The 22,783-nt window shown below is 35.2% G+C and overlaps 2 protein-coding genes across 2 annotated transcripts; one reads left to right on the top strand and one right to left on the bottom strand.

Annotated features, from left to right (window-relative positions):
- Positions 1-3,216: 3,216 nt before the first annotated feature.
- On the top strand, positions 3,217-8,250 carry LOC128193255 (carnosine synthase 1-like). The gene is made up of 6 exons (XM_052866602.1): positions 3,217-3,374; positions 4,623-5,429; positions 5,535-5,697; positions 5,856-6,161; positions 6,278-6,540; positions 6,632-8,250. Exons 1-6 carry the CDS (start codon positions 3,324-3,326, stop codon positions 7,874-7,876), a joined length of 2,835 nt encoding a protein of 944 aa, XP_052722562.1. The 5' UTR covers positions 3,217-3,323; the 3' UTR covers positions 7,877-8,250.
- A 6,975-nt stretch (positions 8,251-15,225) lies between these two features.
- Positions 15,226-16,646, bottom strand: LOC128156933 (acetylcholine receptor subunit beta-like). The gene has a single exon (XM_052819272.1). The coding sequence runs from the start codon at positions 16,466-16,468 to the stop codon at positions 15,278-15,280; it is 1,191 nt and encodes a 396-aa protein (XP_052675232.1). The 5' UTR covers positions 16,469-16,646; the 3' UTR covers positions 15,226-15,277.
- Between the last annotated feature and the right edge of the window lie 6,137 nt (positions 16,647-22,783).

A 22,783-nucleotide genomic window follows, 5' to 3' on the forward strand; every position in this document is an offset into this window, starting at 1 on the left:
ATTATAAGATTTCTCGTATGATCTCTATGCAATCTCGTATTATCAATGCATTATGCGCAAGATTGGATATATATATAGATTGAAATTTTGTCCAATACTCATGATTTCAATGTAACTCAGTCATTGAAACACTCAATAAACTATTTTCCAGCTTTAAAATCTTAAAGGATGTAAAGCAAAAATAATATAGATGAACATAAACTCAGTCAAATTAATGTATATTTTAGTGACAGGAATATGCGAGAGGTCATAAAATAGTTAGTTTGCATTTATAAACAAACGGCTGCCGACATTCCCGTCCTTCACCTTGACCGATCGGCCGTTCACCCAGGATCTATTACAAGTATTCTTATTGAATCTTACATCAAAAGTGAAGGGTAGGATCGGGCAAGATATATGGGTTTATATATTGACCCAGTACCTCGCTAGAGAATGCTTTGTTTACATTTTTATTCTGTTTACATACATGTATACATATACCTTCCCTGCGTTTTTCTTCTGAAAATATGTTGTTTTGTGATTATAGGAATTTTCAAAAACCATATAAAGGGTTAAAAATCCCCTATCTTGAGGACAATAAAGACGAAACATTTCTAGCCTAAATGCTTTTTAAGCTGGTATACATTGTTTATGATTGAAATTTCATTATGGAAATCAATCCTGTCCTTCCGTATTTTTGAACATGATACGTGGAGCTATATCAAAATTAAGCATGAAACACGATTCATATGCATAGCTTACAGCTAATGTTTCATCGCAAAATTTAATCCAAAAACACGTTATCAAACCTTTTTGTTTTATTTTTTTTTATAATGGACCATAATGGGTTCAAAATGTTTTTTGTATTTTTTAAACTCAAGTTTCTCGTTTCATTGATACTTGTCAAAAAATCATAGTTAGTTGTGTTTTTTTTTTCGTAGTTCAGCTAGTTTAGAAGAGCTCGAATTTTAAACTGGATATTTTACTTAATGCATTAATATATTTTTGCTCAGTTTTCATCGTTTAACTTCTACATATTAATGCTAAATTTACCAAAAGATTTCAGTTTTAATATATATTCAGTGTCATTTAAATAATTGTACTGTTTTACTACAAATATTTATCGTTTATTACATAATTAATATCCGGTACCAAACTTTTGATTCAATTTATTTTTCTTTTGTTTTTCTCAGCTGCCCAATCGTTATTATCAATATTTCGCAAAATAAAATAGTGTTTAAATTAAATAAAAAATTTAAAGGAAAATAAAAACAACTCCAACAAATTGTTGGTCTTTTGGGTTAATATCTAACATGAATTGGCCTTAATTAGTACGTATAAATAGATCAAGTTTAGAGGGCACCAGTGAAAAAAACAAACATACGATTTTTTTCATATATTGGAAAAGCACTATTCTGAATTCGCCATTTAAAAATTTCAAAATAAATGGAATTAATAGAATCATTCTCTATTATTATGGTATTCATCATTGGCTAAAATTAGAGCTACGTCAGAGACTTTCCGTAGGTTTTTTTAAATTGTAAATTCAACATCCTGAAACAAAAGGCAGCTAACCAATAAACACATATATTGTAAATTAATATTGAATTGTCGGATTTTAACAATATTTGCATGATATATGTTTTGGCGGGTGACAATTTAGCTATGCGTGAATTTGTTTTATATGTGTAAGCAACGTTTGTTTCAGTAATGGGATTGCACTGATTGCCTCCATTTTGTTTCACACGAACAAATCACACTGTTTAGATTCAAAAGCATGACTCAAAAAAGTCGCCATATTGTAACATAGACGACCCCCCCCCCCCCCCCCCCCCCGTCTACACCAACAAACAGTAATAAGAAAGAACCCACAAGAAACAAAAGGACGGAAGCAACAAAACAATAAAGAAAGAATCGGTTCCGATATCAAATTACGATATCAATAACAATATTAAAACATGCCCCCCCCCCCCCCCCCCAATCTGAAAGAAACCCAAAACAATGCTGGATATGTGGTTCATTATTGTATTCGACTATGACTATTGATAAGGGATTTTTTTAAACGATTCATATCTTAGATGGGTGAATCATTTTCGTTTTGTGAAATTCGCTCGATTGGGGGGGGGGGGGGGTGTTTCCTGACGGGTATTGATTTTTCCTGATCCACTTCCAGGACATTGTAGAGAAATTGCGATGTTAGACTACTTTGAAATTTTAGAACTGTGCTCGTCCAAACATGGACGTGAACACCCGATATGATTTTGACCCGTTTAATATTTTTTAAGGGTTGTTGAATTAATCACATATGTTTATAGTCATTTATTATAATTGCATAGTACAAAAGTTATAATTATTTTGATAACGATCATTTTACCTTTTTAGAGGGAGGGGGGAGGGGGGGGGGGGGCAGAAGTAATACCATAGTTTTCGAGCATTTGTCAAAAGGGGAGGAAAATAAATGAATAACAATTCTTTTTTGTGTGAGGGGGTTAAATTGATCTATTCGTATTTAGATGAAACAGGGTTTCCCGTATATAAACAAATTATTTAAAATTTGGAAAATAATCAGAAATTTTAAATATATATTTTTTGTTCTTGTTTTAGGACAGGAACGTCGAATTACGCATGTCCCTTACTGGTAAACACAAGTCACTCGGGCAACAAATGAACGGAAACTTTTCCATTAGTCGACAGTATGCAATATCATTGAACATCTGAATATTCATAGAACAAAATATATCCTTTACTTGTACAACGAGAAAAAAGGAAGAAAGAAGAAAGAATAAAAGAAAGAAAGAAAAAATAAATCACGAATCGTGTTTGATCCTATAATACAACGGTTTTCAAGTATAGGCTATACACAAACTTTTAGAATTGACTTGCTGTAAGGAATATTATCAAAAAGATAATGCTGACAGGACATAAACAGAAAAAAAGGTTTTACCTGCTTAAATATACAAAGTGTACACAACAATCAATAATTATAATCTAATGTAGAGAATAGAAACATTCCAATCATCAGAGATAAAAATATGAGATTAAGCACATAAACACACAGGTTTAATGCACGGCGATTTTTAGTGAATTTACTTCGAATTCCTAACAGACAATGTTTTTGTTATGTATTAGCTTGTGTTCAGTTTAAACCGGAATCACTAGGCGCTACATGCTATCGACCTTAATTTCAGCGTGAGCCGGTTTCATCCGATTCTTGCCGGGGCAACTCGCTCAGCTGGCGAAAGGTATAAATAGAGGTGGATCGACGCCGACGCTTCAGAGAGCAACAAAACACTAGTAAGCAAAGTACATTATTAAGGATCTTGCAGGTCTAACCCTTGCAGGTCATGGACTGTGTGGAGAGAATTGAAAGCCTCACCGTAGAGGACTTTATATCAGTAAGTGTTTGTTTACATTATTATTTTAATTTTATTTTTGTTTATGTTTTGATTCTATTTATAAATAAAATGATGGGTGTTACATTATCCTCTAAGGATTTGAAGCTGATGTTATCTAGCTTTGGTGCCCCCTTAAGAATAGAAGATTATTGATAGCTCAAATAAAAAAAATATTGGTAAAAATCTTGTCTTGATAAAAATCTGGTGCAAAATACTTAACATATTATGGCAAGTGCTTAACAAATGTGCATATATCTCGTAATTTTCTTTGTGAGGCTTCTGAGTTTAACATATTTTAAGATTTATCGCGTATTCCGTTGTGGGTACGGTGTAGGCCTAACGTTAGAGTTTTTATTTCATAAATTTGCTAAGAAGGGGAGAAGCTAGGTAAATATTAAAAGTTACAAACGATATTAGGTATAACAAAACCCCGCTTCTTTAAGTAAATATTTCTTGTTTTTTAAAGTACGTGATGTTTGTACTTGTATGACTGGTTCTTGGGGTTTTTCCATTTGAAAAATTGTTATCACGTTTCGGATTCATCGACATCGCGCATGAACGATGGCTATTTTTCTAAAATGAGAAAAAAACTGTAATGAATATTCACGTGAACTTTGTTCATTAAAGATCCTCTACAGCTGGTCTGTGTTATACGGCCGGTATTTAATTAATTTGAATATAACCCAAAGCTCTTCGAACTTCATTGGCGAATTTGCCAAATACTGCAATGTTATTGGTTTAACATGCGATCAATTACTGCACTTCCTAGAAACTTGAAGGACCCGCCCTCTTCCGCGATGGCCCGACGTTTTTTTTTTCTCGTGGGGCTTGACTGGAGCAGACTGGAAGCCTATTAACATTAGCTCTCATCGCTCTTCTAGTCTTCTGCAATAATAATAATAATATTCAACCAACATGACAGAAAATCGAGTTGACTGGAAATTTCTCTTGTCTCATATTGAACTCTGCGCTTTGCAGTGTACGTGCACAAGACTTGTACAGAATGGCCACAATAAAGTGTTTTGGGGGATTGTTGTGTAAAATTTCTGGTTGCATCTCGGTAGATATTAAAACTCAATAATTTTAAAAAAAATTATATGAAAAATTGAATTGATAGCGATATAATTTAAGAGAAGTACAATTTAAAAAACAAAGTTACCGGTAGTGAAAAAAATCGAAAAAAATCAGATTAAATCAGAAATAATTGAATTCAAACTCAGAGAATTCAGAAATTTTGTTTTATTACAGAAAAAGAAGAACAAACCAAGAGTCTTCAAGACACTAAACGCCGACAAGTACACAACAACATGCGGCTCTTACTGCGAGTGGGACCGCAACGTGGAACTCGGACCAGTCCATAACTCTGTACCCGTCCCAAAAGAAGATGAACACATCTACAGTTACTACGATGCTCTTCAGTACACTCTCTACGAGACCAACTACCCAGAAACTGAAGACAGAACACACACCCCAAGATCTGACCCACCAGAGTCTGGGGCCACCATCGTAGTGCTCTCCTCCCCCGTCGAATGTATGGCCATCCTGCTGGAAGGCGGTCGCACCTGTCCAGGTGACATGATGCTGGTTATGTCCACCACTTGGTTGACTACCGAGGACAGCGACCGTGGCAAAAACCTCAGGACCATGTACGTACACAAGGCCATCACATTCGACCGAGGCGGAAGGACCTACCTAGATGTGTTCAGCCCACCCAGAAGAGTAACTTACTTCATGGACTTCTTCACACGCGGGATTACAGATGGACAGAGGAATGACGGTGAGGAATTGGAGAAGGACCTTGACTGCCCAACATCAAGCTCACTCAACCTCGTCAGAAGAACTGACGACAAGGTTTTGACCAGAATCCAGATGGCCGAAGCTGGAGTTGGATACCCCGACACGCTTGCTTTCTGCTACAGGGTGCCCTACGAGTACGAGGCACCCGAGGGTGCAGCCATTAAGGTGCACAAGCTGAACCAGAAAGTCGGGGTTGAAAACTTGGTAGTGGACGAAGTCGTATGCTTCCTTGCCAGGTTAAGTGATGAATGTGAAAGGGTAAGTTGTTTTCCCTTAATTATATTTAAAAAAAAAATCAATTGACGAGTACTCATGATATTTTACCTGAAAAAATATTTTTAAAATTTACTTTCAATATTTCAGGTTGTTGTTAAGCCATCTGGAGTGATGTGGCACGGTAGTCAAGGCGTGACCTTCCATAACAAGGAGGACACAGAAGGAATCTCTCGCACAGTCCTGGACCTGCTCTCTCAGATAGAACCCCAGGACTGTGTCCTGGTGGAGGACTTCCATGCTCCACCCACTGGTCAGTCAATACATATACATATATCGTAAATTTATTAAAATTGAATTTTCTTGAATATCAAAAAATATTAGATCTATTTATTTGTACAGTATGCAAAATTAAAATTGGTTCTGGGAATATCAAGTTCACCGGTTTTCTCTTCATTTTATTTTAACTAGGGGCTGGCACCGAGGGCCTTTCATTTAGATTACGGGTGAACGTTTGCCGAGGCCTCGGTGATAACCCAGAAGCCACCAGCTACATTTGTGGAGTTGGACAGAAGAATAGTCCTATCAACGGCGACAATACCAAACCGCAGTCGCTGGAGACCACAATGAGACAGTGGGGTCTCGAGAACGAGACCGAGAATCTTAAGAAAACTCTTAAGGAGGGCTCAGAAACCCTACTGCGCAGAATCATCGAACACGAGAACAGACTCGATGAAGAAGAGAAGGGAAATGTCGGCGCTCAGACCGACGTAATTGGTGAGGGATACTCGTTAGAAGTTCATGCGCGTTTTTGAAGTATAATTTGATTAAGCAGTTGTATACGGATAACATGCTTGTAAATAGATGATAACTTTTCTATAAATGATTTGCAGGTATCGATTACATCTTGAGCAAGAGAAATGGCGTATATGCCCCCATTGGCATCGAGGTGAACAGCCATGACTGTACCATCAACTGTCAGCTGTACGAATTCATGAACCCAGACCTCGCCGGCCTTTCCGTCGGTCCACTCATCCAGACAATGTGTGAAAGATCTCAGAGGTACGCCATGTCCGGCAAAGTCGTCGTCGTCGTTGGAGCCGGAGGAAGCAGCAAGAAATTCATTTGGCCAGCCGCCAAGAAAGAAAACATCCGCGTAAGTTTCAATATTTTTGACGTTTCAAATGTTTGTTCTATGATTGAATAAAATGTCGCAAATTGAAATTCTTGTTTTTCACGCTTTATAGGTCGTCCTGGTTGACTGCTTGCCCAACCATGAAATTCCCGATGTGGCCAGGTATCTGGAGTACGACTTTACCGACCACACCCAGGATGAGACCCATGCTAAGAACATCGTTCAGATGCTGCTGAAACATGGAGCTGAACTAGACGGCTGCTGCACCTTTTGGGAGGACTGCGTGCCTCTTGCTGCTCGCATCTGCGACATGCTGGACCTTGATGGCATCGGCCTAAAAGGAGCCATGATCGCCAAGAAGAAGTCATCCACACAGAACACACTGTGTGACCGTACTGCAGATATACCCCACTTCCCCAGAACGTATCTGTACGCTGAGAGATGCCACCACATTGAAAACGAGTGCGATTTGGAGAATGCTGAGAAAAGCGTCGAATTTCCCGCCATAATGAAACTGGAATACGGATCCAGTGCCGTTGGGGTTAAACTTGTACATGACATGGGAGAGGCTAAGGAACATCTTAGTAGCCTACAAGAAAAACTAACATGTGAGGAGGACCACCCAGGGATTGGCCTTGGATATGGCAACAGCATGTTGATGATGAAATATCTGGAGGGCACCGAACACGACATTGATGTCGTTCTATACAACAGAAAACTAGTGGCCGCTTTTGTCTCTGACAATGGACCAACAAAGAAGGGCTTCTTCACAGAAACCGCCGCTTGCATGCCATCTTGTCTGCCAAAGGACAAGGTGGGACAGATTGTAACAGCAGCCTACCAGTGCTGTGTCGAAATCGGCCTAGTCAGTGGCGCCTTCAACGTGGAGATGAAAATGACCCCCGCGGGACCAAAGTTGATCGAAATAAATGCCCGTATGGGAGGATTCTATCTCAGAGACTGGATCAAGGAGATCTACGGTGTTGATCTGCTCCGCTGTGTCTTCATGACCGCTTGTGGAATCAAACCTCTGATCAACAAACCCAAGCCACGCTACCAGATGATGGGAGTCATGTGCGTGCCATCCGTTCATGCGCCAATCTTCAAGAACTCTCAGACATACGATCTCATCAAAAATCTACACACCATGGGCCACATCCGCTACAATGCCATCGAAGACGAAATCGAAGACGTGGATTTTGAGACCGAAGAGCCAATGTGTAACATTGCAGTCCACGCCGGAAACGTGGCCCAAGCCAAAGAGAAACTCCTCAACTTCTGCACTTTGTTCCATCTAAGCACAGAAGAGTATGACGTGAATCGCTTCTTGGGCAACTTTAAAGAAAACATGATCTAGCGATAGGGTATGTGCCTTAATACCATCTAAAAGGCACATACACCCAAAAGCCTGAAGCTCGTTTGATCTAACAACAGAAATCCGTCATCAAACAGTGCAGTCCAATATTGTAACTTTATTTTCTTTTGTATTGTATTGTATTTTTCAATAACATTGTTAATGCGTTTAATATGTTTTTATCAAGAGTGTGTAATTACAAATGTAAACTTGTTTACCATCTGACAAGTTTTTTTATATTCCATGGAAAGAAATCTCGAGATAAGCCATTTGACACCTTGGCTATGAGTAAAATACAGCTGTTTTTAAAAGCGTTTTGTAACTGCATTCTGGAAACCAAAAAAAAAAAAGATCAAATAAAAGTTTTTTAACTGCAATCTTTGCCTTGCATCTATAGTTGAGTAAGCAATTAAAACGACAGATCACTTGTGCGGAATCGGACTAGAGATGCCTAAAATTTTGTACATGTGTATATATATATATATAAACATTGTTTATATATATATATATATATATATATATATATATATATATATATATATATATATATATATATATATGACCATGAAATATGTGAATAACTTCATTTGAAGAGAGAAATGAAAAACACAAACAACTGACCGGCCATTTACTGTGGAATCATTGGACTTCATGGAGGCTTAATTCTCAAGGGTACCTCTCATCCACGAATTGACATCTTCCACGAAGTAATAAATTAGGGTTAGAAAGTCGTAACTCGTTTTGTAGGTCTAATAGAATACCGGTACACGAAATTAGGTCCCCACGAATCTGTAAAATTTAAGCAATCCCCGGAAATAGACCCCCACGAATTTGAATGATTCCACAGTATCCTGATGGCTGCAGCAGTGGGAAAAGTCAGAAAAACTCATGCTGAAAAGTTAGTCTAAGATCACTACTAGACTTTGACCCGTGAACGCACGGGTTGACATTGCATATGATATCGGGCATTTACGAAATAGAAAAATCGAAGCACCGTATATTGTTGACATTTGCATAACCAAACTTCAAGCCTACAATAATGCTATTAATTTCACTACACTCTGCTGAGTTGGAATAATCTAACTGTGTCTCGGGAAAGGCCTTCACCACAGTTAAAATGCCTCCCATATACCCGGAATGTAGCAAAAAATTGCAGAATCGCCCCAAAACGATTTTGGAGAAAACAGAGACATAGACAACATTTTATTTATGTCTCTGGAGAAAATTGATAAAGTTGCATTGAAAATAACAGTCAAATTGTTCACAACAACCATATTGATGCTGTAAATACATTTCTTCGAAAAGTTTAATTCTACATGTATTATTGCAGAATTCAATCAACGTTTTTTACACACCATGTTGGCATTCGAAACTCTTGGGATTTTTTATAGTAAATGCACTGTGTTAGAGTTATCTCCCGTAATTTCTTTGAATTTCTAATGAAATTTTACACGCTTTTGTTTATCGTTTCCAAGTTTATCCACGCAAATGTGATATTGTGGAAAGAGCCTCCCGTGGTTTAGTGTGAAGGTAATGCGCATGCGCAAGATTGTAAAATCCAAAAAATTCGGACGATTTCCGGAATTTTTAAAAAGAATTTTCGTTGATTTATGAAATGAAGATAATAATTTTTCTATTGATCGACGTATCAAAGAAAAATTTGACCGGAAAACTTCATCAATGCGCTACGCGCATTGATGAAAAAGTTTTCCGGTCAATTTTTTCTTTGATACGCCGATCAATAGAAAAATTATTATCTTCATTTCTTATCATTTAATAAAACATTTTCAAATCAAAAAATGTGAAGTGTCATTGATCAAAAATGTAAATAATGTAAATGAAGTGGCGCGTATGAATACAAAATAACAACAGCAACAATATTCAAAATGGATGCGCCTTCAGCTGATGCAGAGCTATTGAACTGAATTTAATAAATTAAACACAAATAGTGAGTTAAAATCTGAACCGGCTGAATTAAAAACGAAAGGAAAATACATGCGATAGCTTGTGATATTATTCACTGTGCAGAAAAATTCGTAATAACACTAGTTTTCATGTGAGATCGATGGAAAATGCAACTGGACGTAACCATCCAAGGAGAGGCGATCGTGGACGAAAATAGTTGATATGTCGACAAAGAATAGTATGTATAAGCGACTTTTGTAAACATTGTGGTAACTATATAGCCAGTGATGTACTTAAATGGTATACTATAGTATCTGCAGCTTGGAATGCGCCGAAGGAGTTGATGCATTGTACTCATAACGATTCTTATTCTGAATTTCTGATGACCGATCATGTAGGGTACTGTGTAAGTTTAAAAATCATCGTTACCAAGTTTGAACAGCAGTGTTACCGTGAAAGTGTATGGGCCTATATGTTCGTTATGATTATTCTGGAAAAGGAACAGCCAGCCTCGCAGTAATGTTGATTGATCTGAAGCAGACGAAATCGTGAGAAGACGCTTAATTTTCTATTTCGTGAATAAGATATTGTGTTTTGTTTATTTTTGAAGGTTAGACTTTCAAGTTGTTATGTTTATAACGTTGTATTTTGTTTGCTGACAATAAAACAGACACAACTTTACACTTTGTTGACAGTGTTTATTTTGGAAATTCCCGTTCTATAAATAGTGTTAGATCAGAGCAGTTGAGAAAAGTAGATCCGGCAAAAATTTTATTGATGCAGGTATCAAAGAAATTTTTCGACCAATCAGAAGCGCCGATATCTCATCAAACGAATAAATATTAAATAATTTAATTTTGGTTGTAACGCGCTTTCTGATTGGCTAAAAAATTATTCTATATCGTATAAAGAATGTTGCCTACGTCATAGTAAGACTAACGTCAAAAACGTATCAATGCGCCTGTCGTTACGTTTGAATTTTGTATAATTTTACGTCATTTTAAAGGTCAAATGACCGTTTTTATCTACAATGAAGAGTAAAAAAATTAAATTATAATCAATGAATTATATATTTATTATTTTTATATTATATAAAACGGTTTGAAACATTTTACGCTTTTTTATAAACCGCTTCACGGTTTATAAAGCGTAAACTGCCCCAAACAATTTTATATCGTTCAAAACAAATAAATATTGAATTCATTCATTAAATAACGAAGCTTGATTGAGAAAGAATAAAAACAAATTGGTAATCTTCAGGTACCAATGATGTTTAAAATATATAAAACAAATACAAAAGACAGTACTCTTTTGATTTATCGGTATTAAAGCTAAAAATTTCGAGTCTATTATTTTAATATTTAAGGAATGAATGTAATATTTTTTAGTTTTATACGATATAAAATGGTTTGGGCAGTTTACGCTTTATAAACCGCGAAGCAGTTTATAAAAAAGTGTAAACTGCCCCAAACCATTTTATTTCGTATAAAACTAATAAATATTGCATTCATTGCTTATAATTCAATTTTTTTGGCTATTGATTGTAGATAAAAACAGTCATTTGACCTCTAAAATGATATCAAATTGTACAAAATTCAAACGTAACGTCAGGCGGATTGATACATTTTTGACATTAGTCTTACTATGACGTAGGCAACATTCTTTATTCAATATAAAATGATTTTTTTTAGTCAATCAGAAGACGCGTTACAACCAGAATTAAATTATAGTAGGTATAGATAGGAGCGCTTGGTTTGGACCTGATCTTATTTTCTGTACTATTTTTTACGAAATATTATTATATCAAATGTTAACGATAAACTGAAATTATATATATTTCTTGCCTACACTAAACCCGGAAAGTGAAGTATCTTAAAGTCTCGTGAAGATCGAGAATCATAAACATGAGGGACTCATTGGCGAGGGCATCGATACTTGTAGAGAGAAATAAACGAGCTTCGTAAATTGGACAAAGATTTTTTATATCAAATATTTGAACAATTTATGCGCCGTCAATGAAAGTTTTTTTTCTTTCAATTTTTATGTTTAATCTTCGACCCTGCCCCCGCTTTGTTGTAAGATGTACCCGCATATAAAAGCGGGGGTTAAAGTCGGGGAAAATCTTGAATTTTTTTATTTTAAAAAAATCAACGTGTTAGGAAATGAATATATTTAAAACCTATTTTGTTTGATAAATGGTGAATATTACATTTATTTTAAAGGCAGTTGACACGAAAAATTGATCATTTATATACATGTTAAAATAAATACATGTAATTTTAAAAAAGCACATAATCAAATAATGTGCGTATAACATAATTTGTCATCTTTTTTTTTTTTTTTTCAAATTATGAGTTGTGAAATGAAATACATCTCGTGCGAACAAATAGTGTGTGGGTAGGATTATTTTACAAGGATTGGCACATTTTTTCAATGCACGGAACCGTCGCACTTCCAAGTTCTACAACGCAGATCTATCAAGTCAGGTTATACAGGCATTTTGTCCTAATTTGAAGAACGCGGAGTATGAAGGTGGCGACACTGCAGAAAAAATACATAACCCGCATTACATCTTTCCTTTAACAAATTAATTAATTGATTGTTTAATTGATGATTGAAAATTTTAAGTAAAATTCACTAAATTATTGTTAATGTACATGTACACCGTTAGTATGTTCGTGCAGTCCGTGATTTTTCTTAAATCGGTGAAGGTTTCGACCAATCAATAAACGTGGCGTTTAGATTATTTCAGTGTTGTCAGTTTCTACGGAACAATAAGTTAAAATCAATATCTGTAGGAAATACAGAGAATCATACTTGATTGATGAAAATATATTTCAATAATGGCGTTTTACTGGATGGACGAACGACGTTGCGATATCATTTTTGATATCAAACTGCGGAAGCAATAAAAAAAATCTAGTACCGATTGATAAAATACATCACATTGATTGACAATTATTTACAAAACTGCGCAACTCTCTGAACTAATCGTTAAATAAACGGCATGTGCTACAAACGGATCAGTTCCAGATAAAGTGCTCACGAACCGGAGGCTGAGGCACTGGTATGGATGACAGCAATACGTCAGTATCAACGCGATAACATCCTGTGGAACCTGGTGATTGGACTTTGTCGAGGCACCATATCGAATCCCCCAAATGTTACTATCCAAATCGGTGTTTGTTGGTCTTTTGCGTTAAAAAATAACAACATCATTGTTAGAAAGGGCAAACAAAATTTCAACGAATGGACTTAAATTGTAAGAAAGGGCAAACAAAATTTCAACGAATGGACTTAAATTCTAATCAAACGGAACCTTTCAGCTCGTTTTCTTCAAATGATTGAATATTCAAACCTTTCAGCTCGTTTTCTTCAAATGATTGAATATTCAATTTTAAGAACTTCACTAGAGGTCAAACGTACGCTATATTTTTCCATAAAAGGGAAAAACCTTTTTCTTCTTTGAATGCCTCCAGTTCGTGAACCGGGGCTAAAATAATCCACGGACTATATGTATATTATAAAAAGTAGAAAGGAACATATACTGGGAAAATTTTTCAAAACCTCTGATACTTTTAGCAAGTGTTCACAACATGCTAAGGGAAGTAACTCTAAAATCTTCCCATAACGCGCACGTTTTTGGTGTGCCGTAAATGAACATATATTGATCAGTAACCATAACACAATCTTAACAAGAGTAAAATCAAATCCAAACAAAATCCAGAAAATTATCCTCAGTTAACTTACACTGTAAATTCATTTAAGAAATGAACGCAATGTCTACCCAAGTTATACTCGTATAACCTGGGTTGGGGCAATTTACGCTTTATAATCCGCGAAGCGGATTATAAAAAAGCGTAAATTGCTCCAACCCAGGTTATACGAGTATAACTTGGGTAAATATTGAGTTCATTCCTTATAATTTAATTTTCTGGAATTTGCTGTACAAATTGAGTCCGTTTTACTTTAAAAAATGATATAAATCTGTTCAAAATTCAAATGTAACGTCAAGTGAATTAGTACGTTGGTGCATTGTGACGTGTCTTGTGACGTGCAAACCAGGGGTGCTTTCCATTTAACCGGCATCGCCGGATTTGCCGGTGTTGCCTTCGTCGCCGATTGCTGGAACGCGCGTCGCCGGCGAGCGATTGTGGCAACGCAATATACCGTTGCCGAATAGGAAACAATATGGCGTCGAGGTTATCATATTCTACATAACCAGTATTTCCAAAACTACAATTTGTCTTACTACATTGAAATACATTAAAACTGCAAATAACCAAAATTTCTTGATCAAATTTTAAGATAAGTATCAGTTTTAGGCTCCAACCGTCATCGTTGGATCATTGTGACGTTGCCAACCGTTCCATTAACGTCACCGTTTCCCGATAACGTCGCCGGCGAGGCAACGTTAATGGAAAGCGCCCCAGGTTATACAAATTTAACTAAATTTTTCTATCCAATCAAATGCCGCGTTACAACCAGAATTAAATTATTTTAAAAAATCATCAGCAAAATTGGCAACTGTATTTTGACAAATTCCAATCTTTAATCAGTCCACTGAGCTATACTACTAATAATGTCGGGTACCTGTGCTTAACGTATTTCATTTTATTAGGGATAACCGTAATGGATGAATATAAGTAACCGAGTTATATATATATATATATATATATATATATATATATATATATATATATATATATATATATATACTTACACTTGCAAATGTTTTCCCTTATATAACACTGTTTGCGCAATCCGCTGTTATTTCTGCATAACATCATTATGGGTCAAGAGGTCAAAGTAGCGCATGCATAATCTACTACTGTAGGTCACTACTTTTTTTTCATGCTCAAACTAACCGACTTACAGTGCTGAAACACACCTAGATATCGTAAATCATAATTTAGGTTTCAAAAAATAAATGTATCTGTATTTTGTTATACGATGTTTTATTTCTTAAAAAATATAACATTAATTGCGGGGTATAAATGATTCAAGAGCATAATGATTTTCCTCCGACATTATAGAGGAAAGCAATTTTAACTTCAAGTTCTTTTTACTGAACAAAACGAACAGACAAGGAGTTAAATTGACCATGATCCGTGAATGGACTGAACACGAAAGGTCTGTGAGATTGGGTTTGCAATCTTGATCGAGGCTTCTAATAATGTCAGAAATGAATTTTAATGATATTTATGATGTCATTATCGACAGAAGTTTGCAATTTCATGGCTGTTGTCACCGTTCCTCTGGAGCCACATGGTAATCAGAATAAAGTACCGCTTATCTGACATGTCTATGTGATTAACTGCATCTTTTAAAACAACATTATAATATATATATATATATATATATATATATATATATATATATATATATATATATATATATATTTTTTTTTTTTTTTTAATTTTTTTTTTCTTTTTTTCGATGGTATATTCATCTCTCAGGCACTGGTATAAACTATAAACATTTTTCACAGTCATAAAATCATCGTAACATTAAAGAAAAGAAAAGGGTATTAAAAGTACAAAGTGACAAAAAGAAAAATGCAAACAATATTCTGTCTATCATAGCCATACTATTGGACCAAGTTCTTTTCTTAGATTTACTGGGCTCATTTTCTTTACGTATCGATTTATCATTAAGGTCTATACTAATGACGTCAGTGTCTTCTTCGTTCGTCACGCTGTTTTCTGGACAACAAGGCAATGGGTCGTCACCATGATAAAATATCAACCGTATCTGTATAATGACCAACGCCATAATAAGTACACTTAGGGACATCATTACCTCAATGTACAACGTCATATAAACGATGGACTCGGCGTCATCAGGCAGGGAGGACCCCATGACAGACAGGTAAATAGAGTAAGCCAAGAACGTGGAGATGGCGTAGGATGTCTTCTCGCCCGACTCCACGGGTATTAGAAAGACAAATATGTTCAAAATTGAAAGCAATGTCAGGGGCATAGTCACCGTCAAAAGAACGAAATACGGCTTCCTCCGAAGCGTGAAGCGAATTTTCAGTCCATTACTCCCACCAGGAAGTTCGAGGAATTTTGTTTCCAAAACGTCCCACTCCGTGGTTCCCTGGACATTTAGAATATCTGGGTTCGCGTTTATTACGATGTCCTTTTTGGTATAACCAAGTACTACGAATACAAAATCACACGTCTGCGTATCAAAAGGGAACTTCTGTAATTTCATATCACACATCACTGAAAACAGAGCCCCCGGAGACCATGCAATCACTCCAGAAAATGAAACCTGGAAAATGCCGTAAGTGTTTTTCATTGTCTCAAAGTCAGAAATTGGATTTCCAAGTCCTATGGTGGGCCACCATATATCATCCGTTTTAACCACGATGTCACTGATGTTTTGGTGTTTGTCCTTGTCCCATACTAGGAACTCATCAATCCAAGTTAATCTAAAATATCCCAGTATAGAAATCTTCCGTTCTTTTTCATTGAGGTCGTGTAAGCGACTGACGCCAAAACTGGCATTGATAATGACAGGGTCCTCCTGCAGCCTTCTCGGACGCAGGTACGGATCATAGTCTTTCAGCAGGGCTTTTCTCAATGACGTTACATTTTCGGCAGTAGTGCAGTCACCCCCGAAACTTCCTTTCATCCATAGAAAGGTGAAATCTACGATAAGAAGATACCTGATGTAAAGCATGTTGTCAGACTTCTGATATCACACCTGTAATTGCGTGCAGCAGTAGAAACTCTATTGTTTCCAATGATGAAGGATGTAACGGGTTGATAGCAGCATCTCTAGCAATCAATTATTTTCGACGTTATCAACTCCAAGGGACACAGACAATTGTAGGAAAAAAAATGCAAAAAGTACCTAATGTTTGCTTTTGCGTAGTACGGAAGCCCGTTGGTGCCATGTAGGAAAAATATTTTATCTGGCGGCCGCCAGATAATTATGTGGCGGCCGCCATTTATTATTTGGCGGCCGCCACTTATATATCTGGCGGCCGCCACATAAATTATTTTGCAAAAGTTATACAACCCATTACGTTGAAAATCAAAACCCCACCTTTTATGATCGACTAAGATGAAAATATAGTTCAAGATTTATTTTTTCAGATTATGCTTAAATTTTCTTCTTCTGTCTGAATGTCTGTCTCTGCCTCTTTCATTCTCCTAGCTGCAGATCTGTAGCTCTCTGGTTGAAAAAATTCGGATAGACAAACCAGAGAGCTACAGTTCCAAGCGTTGTAAAAACCTCCGATTTACGCCGCCGTTTTTGTGTCGCTCGCTTCGGGAATTATATCCAACTTTAAAAGCATTCAACCGCCTAAAAAATTGGATTTATTAATTAAACATATAGTTTACCCTAACTCTGCTAACTTTGTTTTCCTTTCAATGGTTCACAACGGCCATCCTTCGCCTTGGAATGTCATCGTTTTAAAACACTCGCCTTATGACAGCCATGTTTACCTAGAAGCGAGATCTCGGGTGCGTCGATTTACCCAAATGGACCCAAATGGACCAAATTCAAGCGGAGAACAATTATAATAAAATCCTCATAATTTAGGGAAATTTGGAAAAATAAAAGCCGAAGGTCCATAACAATAATTAAAATTATTTTAAAAAGTTGTTTTATTTTTATATAATATATATATATTTATATTATTTGAATATAATTACATACATTATATACTTTTACAAATCGAGATAAAATGCTCATCTTTATTTTTCAAAAACAATTTTTAAAGATATACTGAAATAATTTTAATTATTGTTTTGGACCTTCGACTTTTATTTTTCCAAATTTCCCTAAATTATGAGGATTTCATTATAATTGTTTTCCGCTTGAATCGCCATTTTGGTGGGATGGTGTAAAAGTAGTCCGGGACATATGTCCCGCGATGTCCCAATTTTCTATTTCGCGTTTAACTTATTTTCCAGTTACTTTTTTTCCAAATCCGTTAATCAGATATCAAATGGCATCTTAATTTAAATCGATGGTATTCTTTCTGCTTCTTAAAAAACACTAATAAGTTAAAAATCGCCAATTTTCCTTCGTCGAAAGCCCGAGAAATCGACAATGTTTTTTTGATTTCCGGTTTTTGTTTTGCCTTTGTATATACATTAAATATACATATTTCTATATGTTTATATACTGTATTTGAATATCAAATATTGTTTTAAAATATAAACATAATTATTAAGTCATTCTCAATCCCTAAGATAAATGTTTACACAATTCTTCGCGGGACATCGCAGTTCACAAGAAACAGAAAAGAAATAGTAAAACCGAAAACCCAACAGGGGTAGTATATTGCAATTTCGTATAACGATTCTGTAAAGGATGTTAGCCGGTATATCATTTATATATCAAATACCGTTGCCCAGCTCTTGCCACTTGGAGGCCTCCTTTATTAAGAGCCATTTTATTGTTAGAAAAATAGTTTAAAAGTCCACCCTACGCTTCGATGCGGACCTTGGTACAAGGTATTTTATGAAGAAAATTAATGATGAGACATTAATTGTTACAATTTTAGCCCAGTCGTGGTCATACCAGATGCAATTAGGTTGCGCGCACATTTAAAATTGCTTAAGGGAAGGGGATGGGACATTTTCAAAATAATCCAATACATTTTCATATGTCCGCGCATTTAATTGCACATTAAATCACGGTCGAGAATCTTAATTCTAATATTGAGACAATAATTATTGTAACAACAAGTAAAATAATCAAATAATTATTCAATGATTTTGAGAAGATAATTGCTGTCGGAATCATTTAATTAATGATTGAACGCATTTTCTAGTATCAAAGTAATATAAATAAAATTACTATTAATAATAATACTAATATTTGCTTACAAATATATATTTTTCAATTCATTTCAATATTATATGAAATGACTGATAAACGTGAATTTTATTCGGAACTCTTACATGTAACTTTGTTGGGTTTCCAATTGTACTATATCTTTTCAGCTGTACGTAAACTTCAATGTCCCGCAGGGAAAAGTGTAAATAACTGCTTTTAAGGTTAAAAGTTGATACATAATTAATATTTCTACCATAAACAAATGATAAAGAGACAGCAACAAGAAAAAGCACAAAGAAATATGTATATTTAATGTATATACAAAGGCAAAACAAAAACCGGAAATAAAAAAAACATTGTCGATTTCTCGGGACTACATTTACACTTTCTACGAAGGAAAATTGGCGATTTTTAACTTATTAGTGTTTTTTAAGAAGCAGAAAGAATACCATCGACTTAGATTAAGATGCCATTTGATATCCGATTAACGATTTTTGAAAAAAGTAACTGGAAAATAAGTTAGACGCGAAATAGAAAATTGGGACATCGCGGGATATATGTCCGGGACATATGTCCTGGACTACTTTTACACCATCCCCATTTTGGTCGCCATTTGGGTCTTTATTTTTCTTAATAACGGCTAACAACCCCATGAAATGACTAAAACAAGTGATAATATTAGTAATAAGGATTTTATTGTAATTGTTTTCCGCTTGAATTTGGTCCATTTGGGTTCATTTGGGTCCATTTGGGTAAATCGACGCACCCGAGATCTCGCTACTAGGTAAACATGGCTGTCATAAGGCGAGTGTTTTAAAACGATGACATTCCAAGGCGAAGGATGGCCGTTGTGAACCATTGAAAGGAAAACAAAGTTAGCAGAGTAAGGGTAAACTATATGTTTAATTAATAAATCCAATTTTTTAGGCGGTTGAATGCTTTTAAAGTCGGATATAATTCCCGAAGCGAGCGACACAAAAACGGCGGCGTAAATCGGAGGTTTTTACAACGCTTGGAACTGTAGCTCTCTGGTTTGTCTATCCGAATTTTTTCAACCAGAGAGCTACAGATCTGCAGCTATCATTCTCCGAGACTTCACTTAATATACAGACTTTATTATACCTTACAACCAAGCTATTATTATTACTGATTGATTTTTTCTGTTTCATTGGTGCACGTTCTAGGTAACCAATTTTATAAATCCAGTTTGATAGATAAAAAATCCAATATTTTGATGCTCAGTCGCATGGAATTTTTTCTAATGGACTTTAATTCATTAGTTTTGAATAAACATTAAAAATCGAAGCTATTAATCTTATTCTTTATTTCGGTTTCTATTATTTAGAGATTCAAAGTTCTATTATGGTAGGGAAACGATCTATAGAGTTTCTAATTCAACCAGAATCACGATGACAGCCAATAAACTATATCAGTAACGGCCATAACTCGATTTACGAAAATTATCTTCAACTAGACACGATCTCGTTGCGAGCAACGAGGAGGTCTTCCGTCCGATTTTCGGAAGGTGATATGACGTCATCGACTTTAATTTTTGACAACAAAACATGATCTGGAAATAGGAGTTGAGTACTAATGCTTTCCTGTAATGCTTTTTATAAGTTCTCTTACGTTGCTTTTTTAAATACTTGCATTTCTTCGAATTAAGATAGAAAAGATTAAATTGTTTTACCTCTGGCCCCTAAAAACCCTAGTTAGGTAACGCATGAGAAAATCAGGATATATAAACGTATTATACTTAATTTTGCTTTTATATCCTATGACAAAACATCTCTCAGTAAACGACTATATAGATAAAAGACTTTAGGATCATCTTGATCCCTAATTTGAGGAGTCACTCCCTTTTTCTTGATATCAAATGAAAGGTCTTTAAATTTTAAACATATTTGTTCAACAAGTCTTTGGAAATTCCTTACTGTTCATGAAATATATGGGGAAAATGTTTTAGGGGCTGATCCATTATCCCCTTATAGGGGCTGTTTAACGAAATTTTTCTTCTGTACTGCATTTCAAAAGATTTTTACTTTCTGATATATGGGTGATTAATTTTACAGACATTTGACCTCTAAAAACACCTAATTAGGTAACACACGATAAAATCATTACATTGCTTGGATACATAATTGTAACATAACATATCTGCTTTAATGACATTTCACAAAATATCTCTGAGTAAAGGACTAGAAAAAAGTCTTTAGAGCCCTCTGGTCCCTTCAGTTGAGGGGTCAGCCCCTTTTTCTTAATATCAAATGAAAGGCCTTTTAATTAAAAACACATTTTGTTCAATAGTGTTAAGAAATTGATTACCGTTCCTGAAATATATGGGAAAGAAAGTTTTAGAGGCCGATTCCTTATCTCTTTATAGGGGCCTTTTAATGAATAATAAATAACGTTTAACATTTTGAAGATTTAATATTGTTTAGTATATCATTTTGAGCATCTTTTCTTCTATACTACATTTCCAAAGATATTTCATTTCTGATCTATGGATGATTAAAATGTTAGACATTTTTCTAAAAACCTCTACTTTATAACGTAACACATCATAAAATCATTAACATATCTGCTTTTATGACATTTCACAAAATATCTCTCAGTAAAGAGCTATTGATAAAAGATCCGTTATGAATTTATTGTTTTCAAAAAAAAAAAAAAAATGAAAATTGGTCCTGTAAATAAGATCGATGAAATCTAATATATAACAGGAGAATTGAAAATTTTGCAAGAATACACGACCTATTGCATTAAATACTATAATTAATTTGCAACATTGTCCTCTTAACAGGATGTTGCCTGATCCGGCCAATGTTTTTAGAACCACCGGATTAGACAAGATATTTACAAAATTATTTCGCCTTGTGTTTAAACTGACCCCTTACGTCGTAGCTAGTATGGTTGTATTACGACTTTGACATCTGTCCTTTTCATATGATCTGTTATAACAAATAAAATATGTTAACTTCAAAACTATTGATGAACAAATGAACGCTGCTTTATTTTTGTTCTTTTAAATAGGCATTCGGCCGCGGGCAAGGGATCGGATACGCAATTGTTCAGATACACAGCTCGGAATCCAGTTATATTTTAAATGCGACTCAAATGCATTGCATAGAAGCAGTTCTTTTGTCCATAATGTGTTTCACTAGAAAATAACTAAATGTTTAAACACTTTCCGTATGTAATCTGGTACCCTTTATGTCAGTAATACGCACAAATACCCCGTTTATTTGCCAAATAAAACACAAATACATGGTAATAAGTCTAGCTTTTTACACTCATATTACGCAATTCCCGAACAAAATATTATTGTTACGACATTGATAAGATCATAATGAACAACTTTTGCAGCGACAGCCGTATTGAAATCTTAACCGCTTTTGAGTTATAAAGTGAAAACTTTCAAGGGTTCTAGGTCTCTAATTTGAGGGGCCAGCCCCTTTTTCTTGATGTCAAACAAAAGATAATGTAACTCAAAATATTTTTTCTTCTACATGTCTTAACAAAATAGTTGCGAGAAAAGAGATAAACTAAGAAAACCAAGCAAAATTACAACGCTTTTTTATCTCCATTTTCGATCCCTATCGAGCTCCGGCGTATTTTGTGCTGGGCAAACATGAATGCTTTTGTGCATACAAACAATCTTTTGTCTATCATCCCTGAAATTTTGAAATTGATATCGTTTGTAGTTTATGAGAACACTCTTGGACAAACCAACCCCATAAAATTCCTTAAAATGCCAATATATCAAGAACAGTAATGACGTCATCAACCAAAAAAATTTCCGATAAGGTTCATAACATAGGTAGTAAGATCTAAAAATTTCATGCAAATCGGTCGAGCCATTTCTGAGATATCGCGTGCACAAAAAGTGTTAAGAAAAAAAAAGAAGAAGAAGAACTAGAGCAAAGCTCGTTGCAAAGCAACGAGTGGGTCTTCCTTTCATGTTGGAAGTAAAGCTGTAAGTTCCTGTAAGAAGCAGAGCTCTTATACCAATTGCAAGAAAACTAAAATACAAAGATGAAAAAATCGAATTAGTCCTGGTACGACTTAACAAAATACGAATTATTTAAGTACGACTTAACAAAAACCTTTCCGATTTCAAGAACGACTTAACAAAAAGTAAATCGATTGTGTTTAAGTACGAATTAACAATTTCCGAATTATTTTAGGTACGAGTTAATT

Source organism: Crassostrea angulata, chromosome 7 (assembly GCF_025612915.1).
Source record: "Crassostrea angulata isolate pt1a10 chromosome 7, ASM2561291v2, whole genome shotgun sequence".
Classification (NCBI taxonomy): Eukaryota; Metazoa; Mollusca; class Bivalvia; order Ostreida; family Ostreidae; genus Magallana; species Magallana angulata.

What these genes read in the sequence shown, in the direction of transcription:
- LOC128193255 (XM_052866602.1), top strand. Translation starts at nt 3,324, where the DNA reads ATGGACTGTGTGGAGAGAATTGAAAGCCTCACCGTAGAGGACTTTATA. An exon ending in CCGTAGAGGACTTTATATCA is followed by an intron (nt 3,375 to 4,622) that starts GTAAGTGTTTGT and finishes GTTTTATTACAG; the next exon opens with AAAAAGAAGAACAAACCAAG. An exon ending in CTTCCATGCTCCACCCACTG is followed by an intron (nt 5,698 to 5,855) that starts GTCAGTCAATAC and finishes TATTTTAACTAG; the next exon opens with GGGCTGGCACCGAGGGCCTT.
- LOC128156933 (XM_052819272.1), bottom strand. Translation starts at nt 16,468, where the DNA reads ATGCTTTACATCAGGTATCTTCTTATCGTAGATTTCACCTTTCTATGG.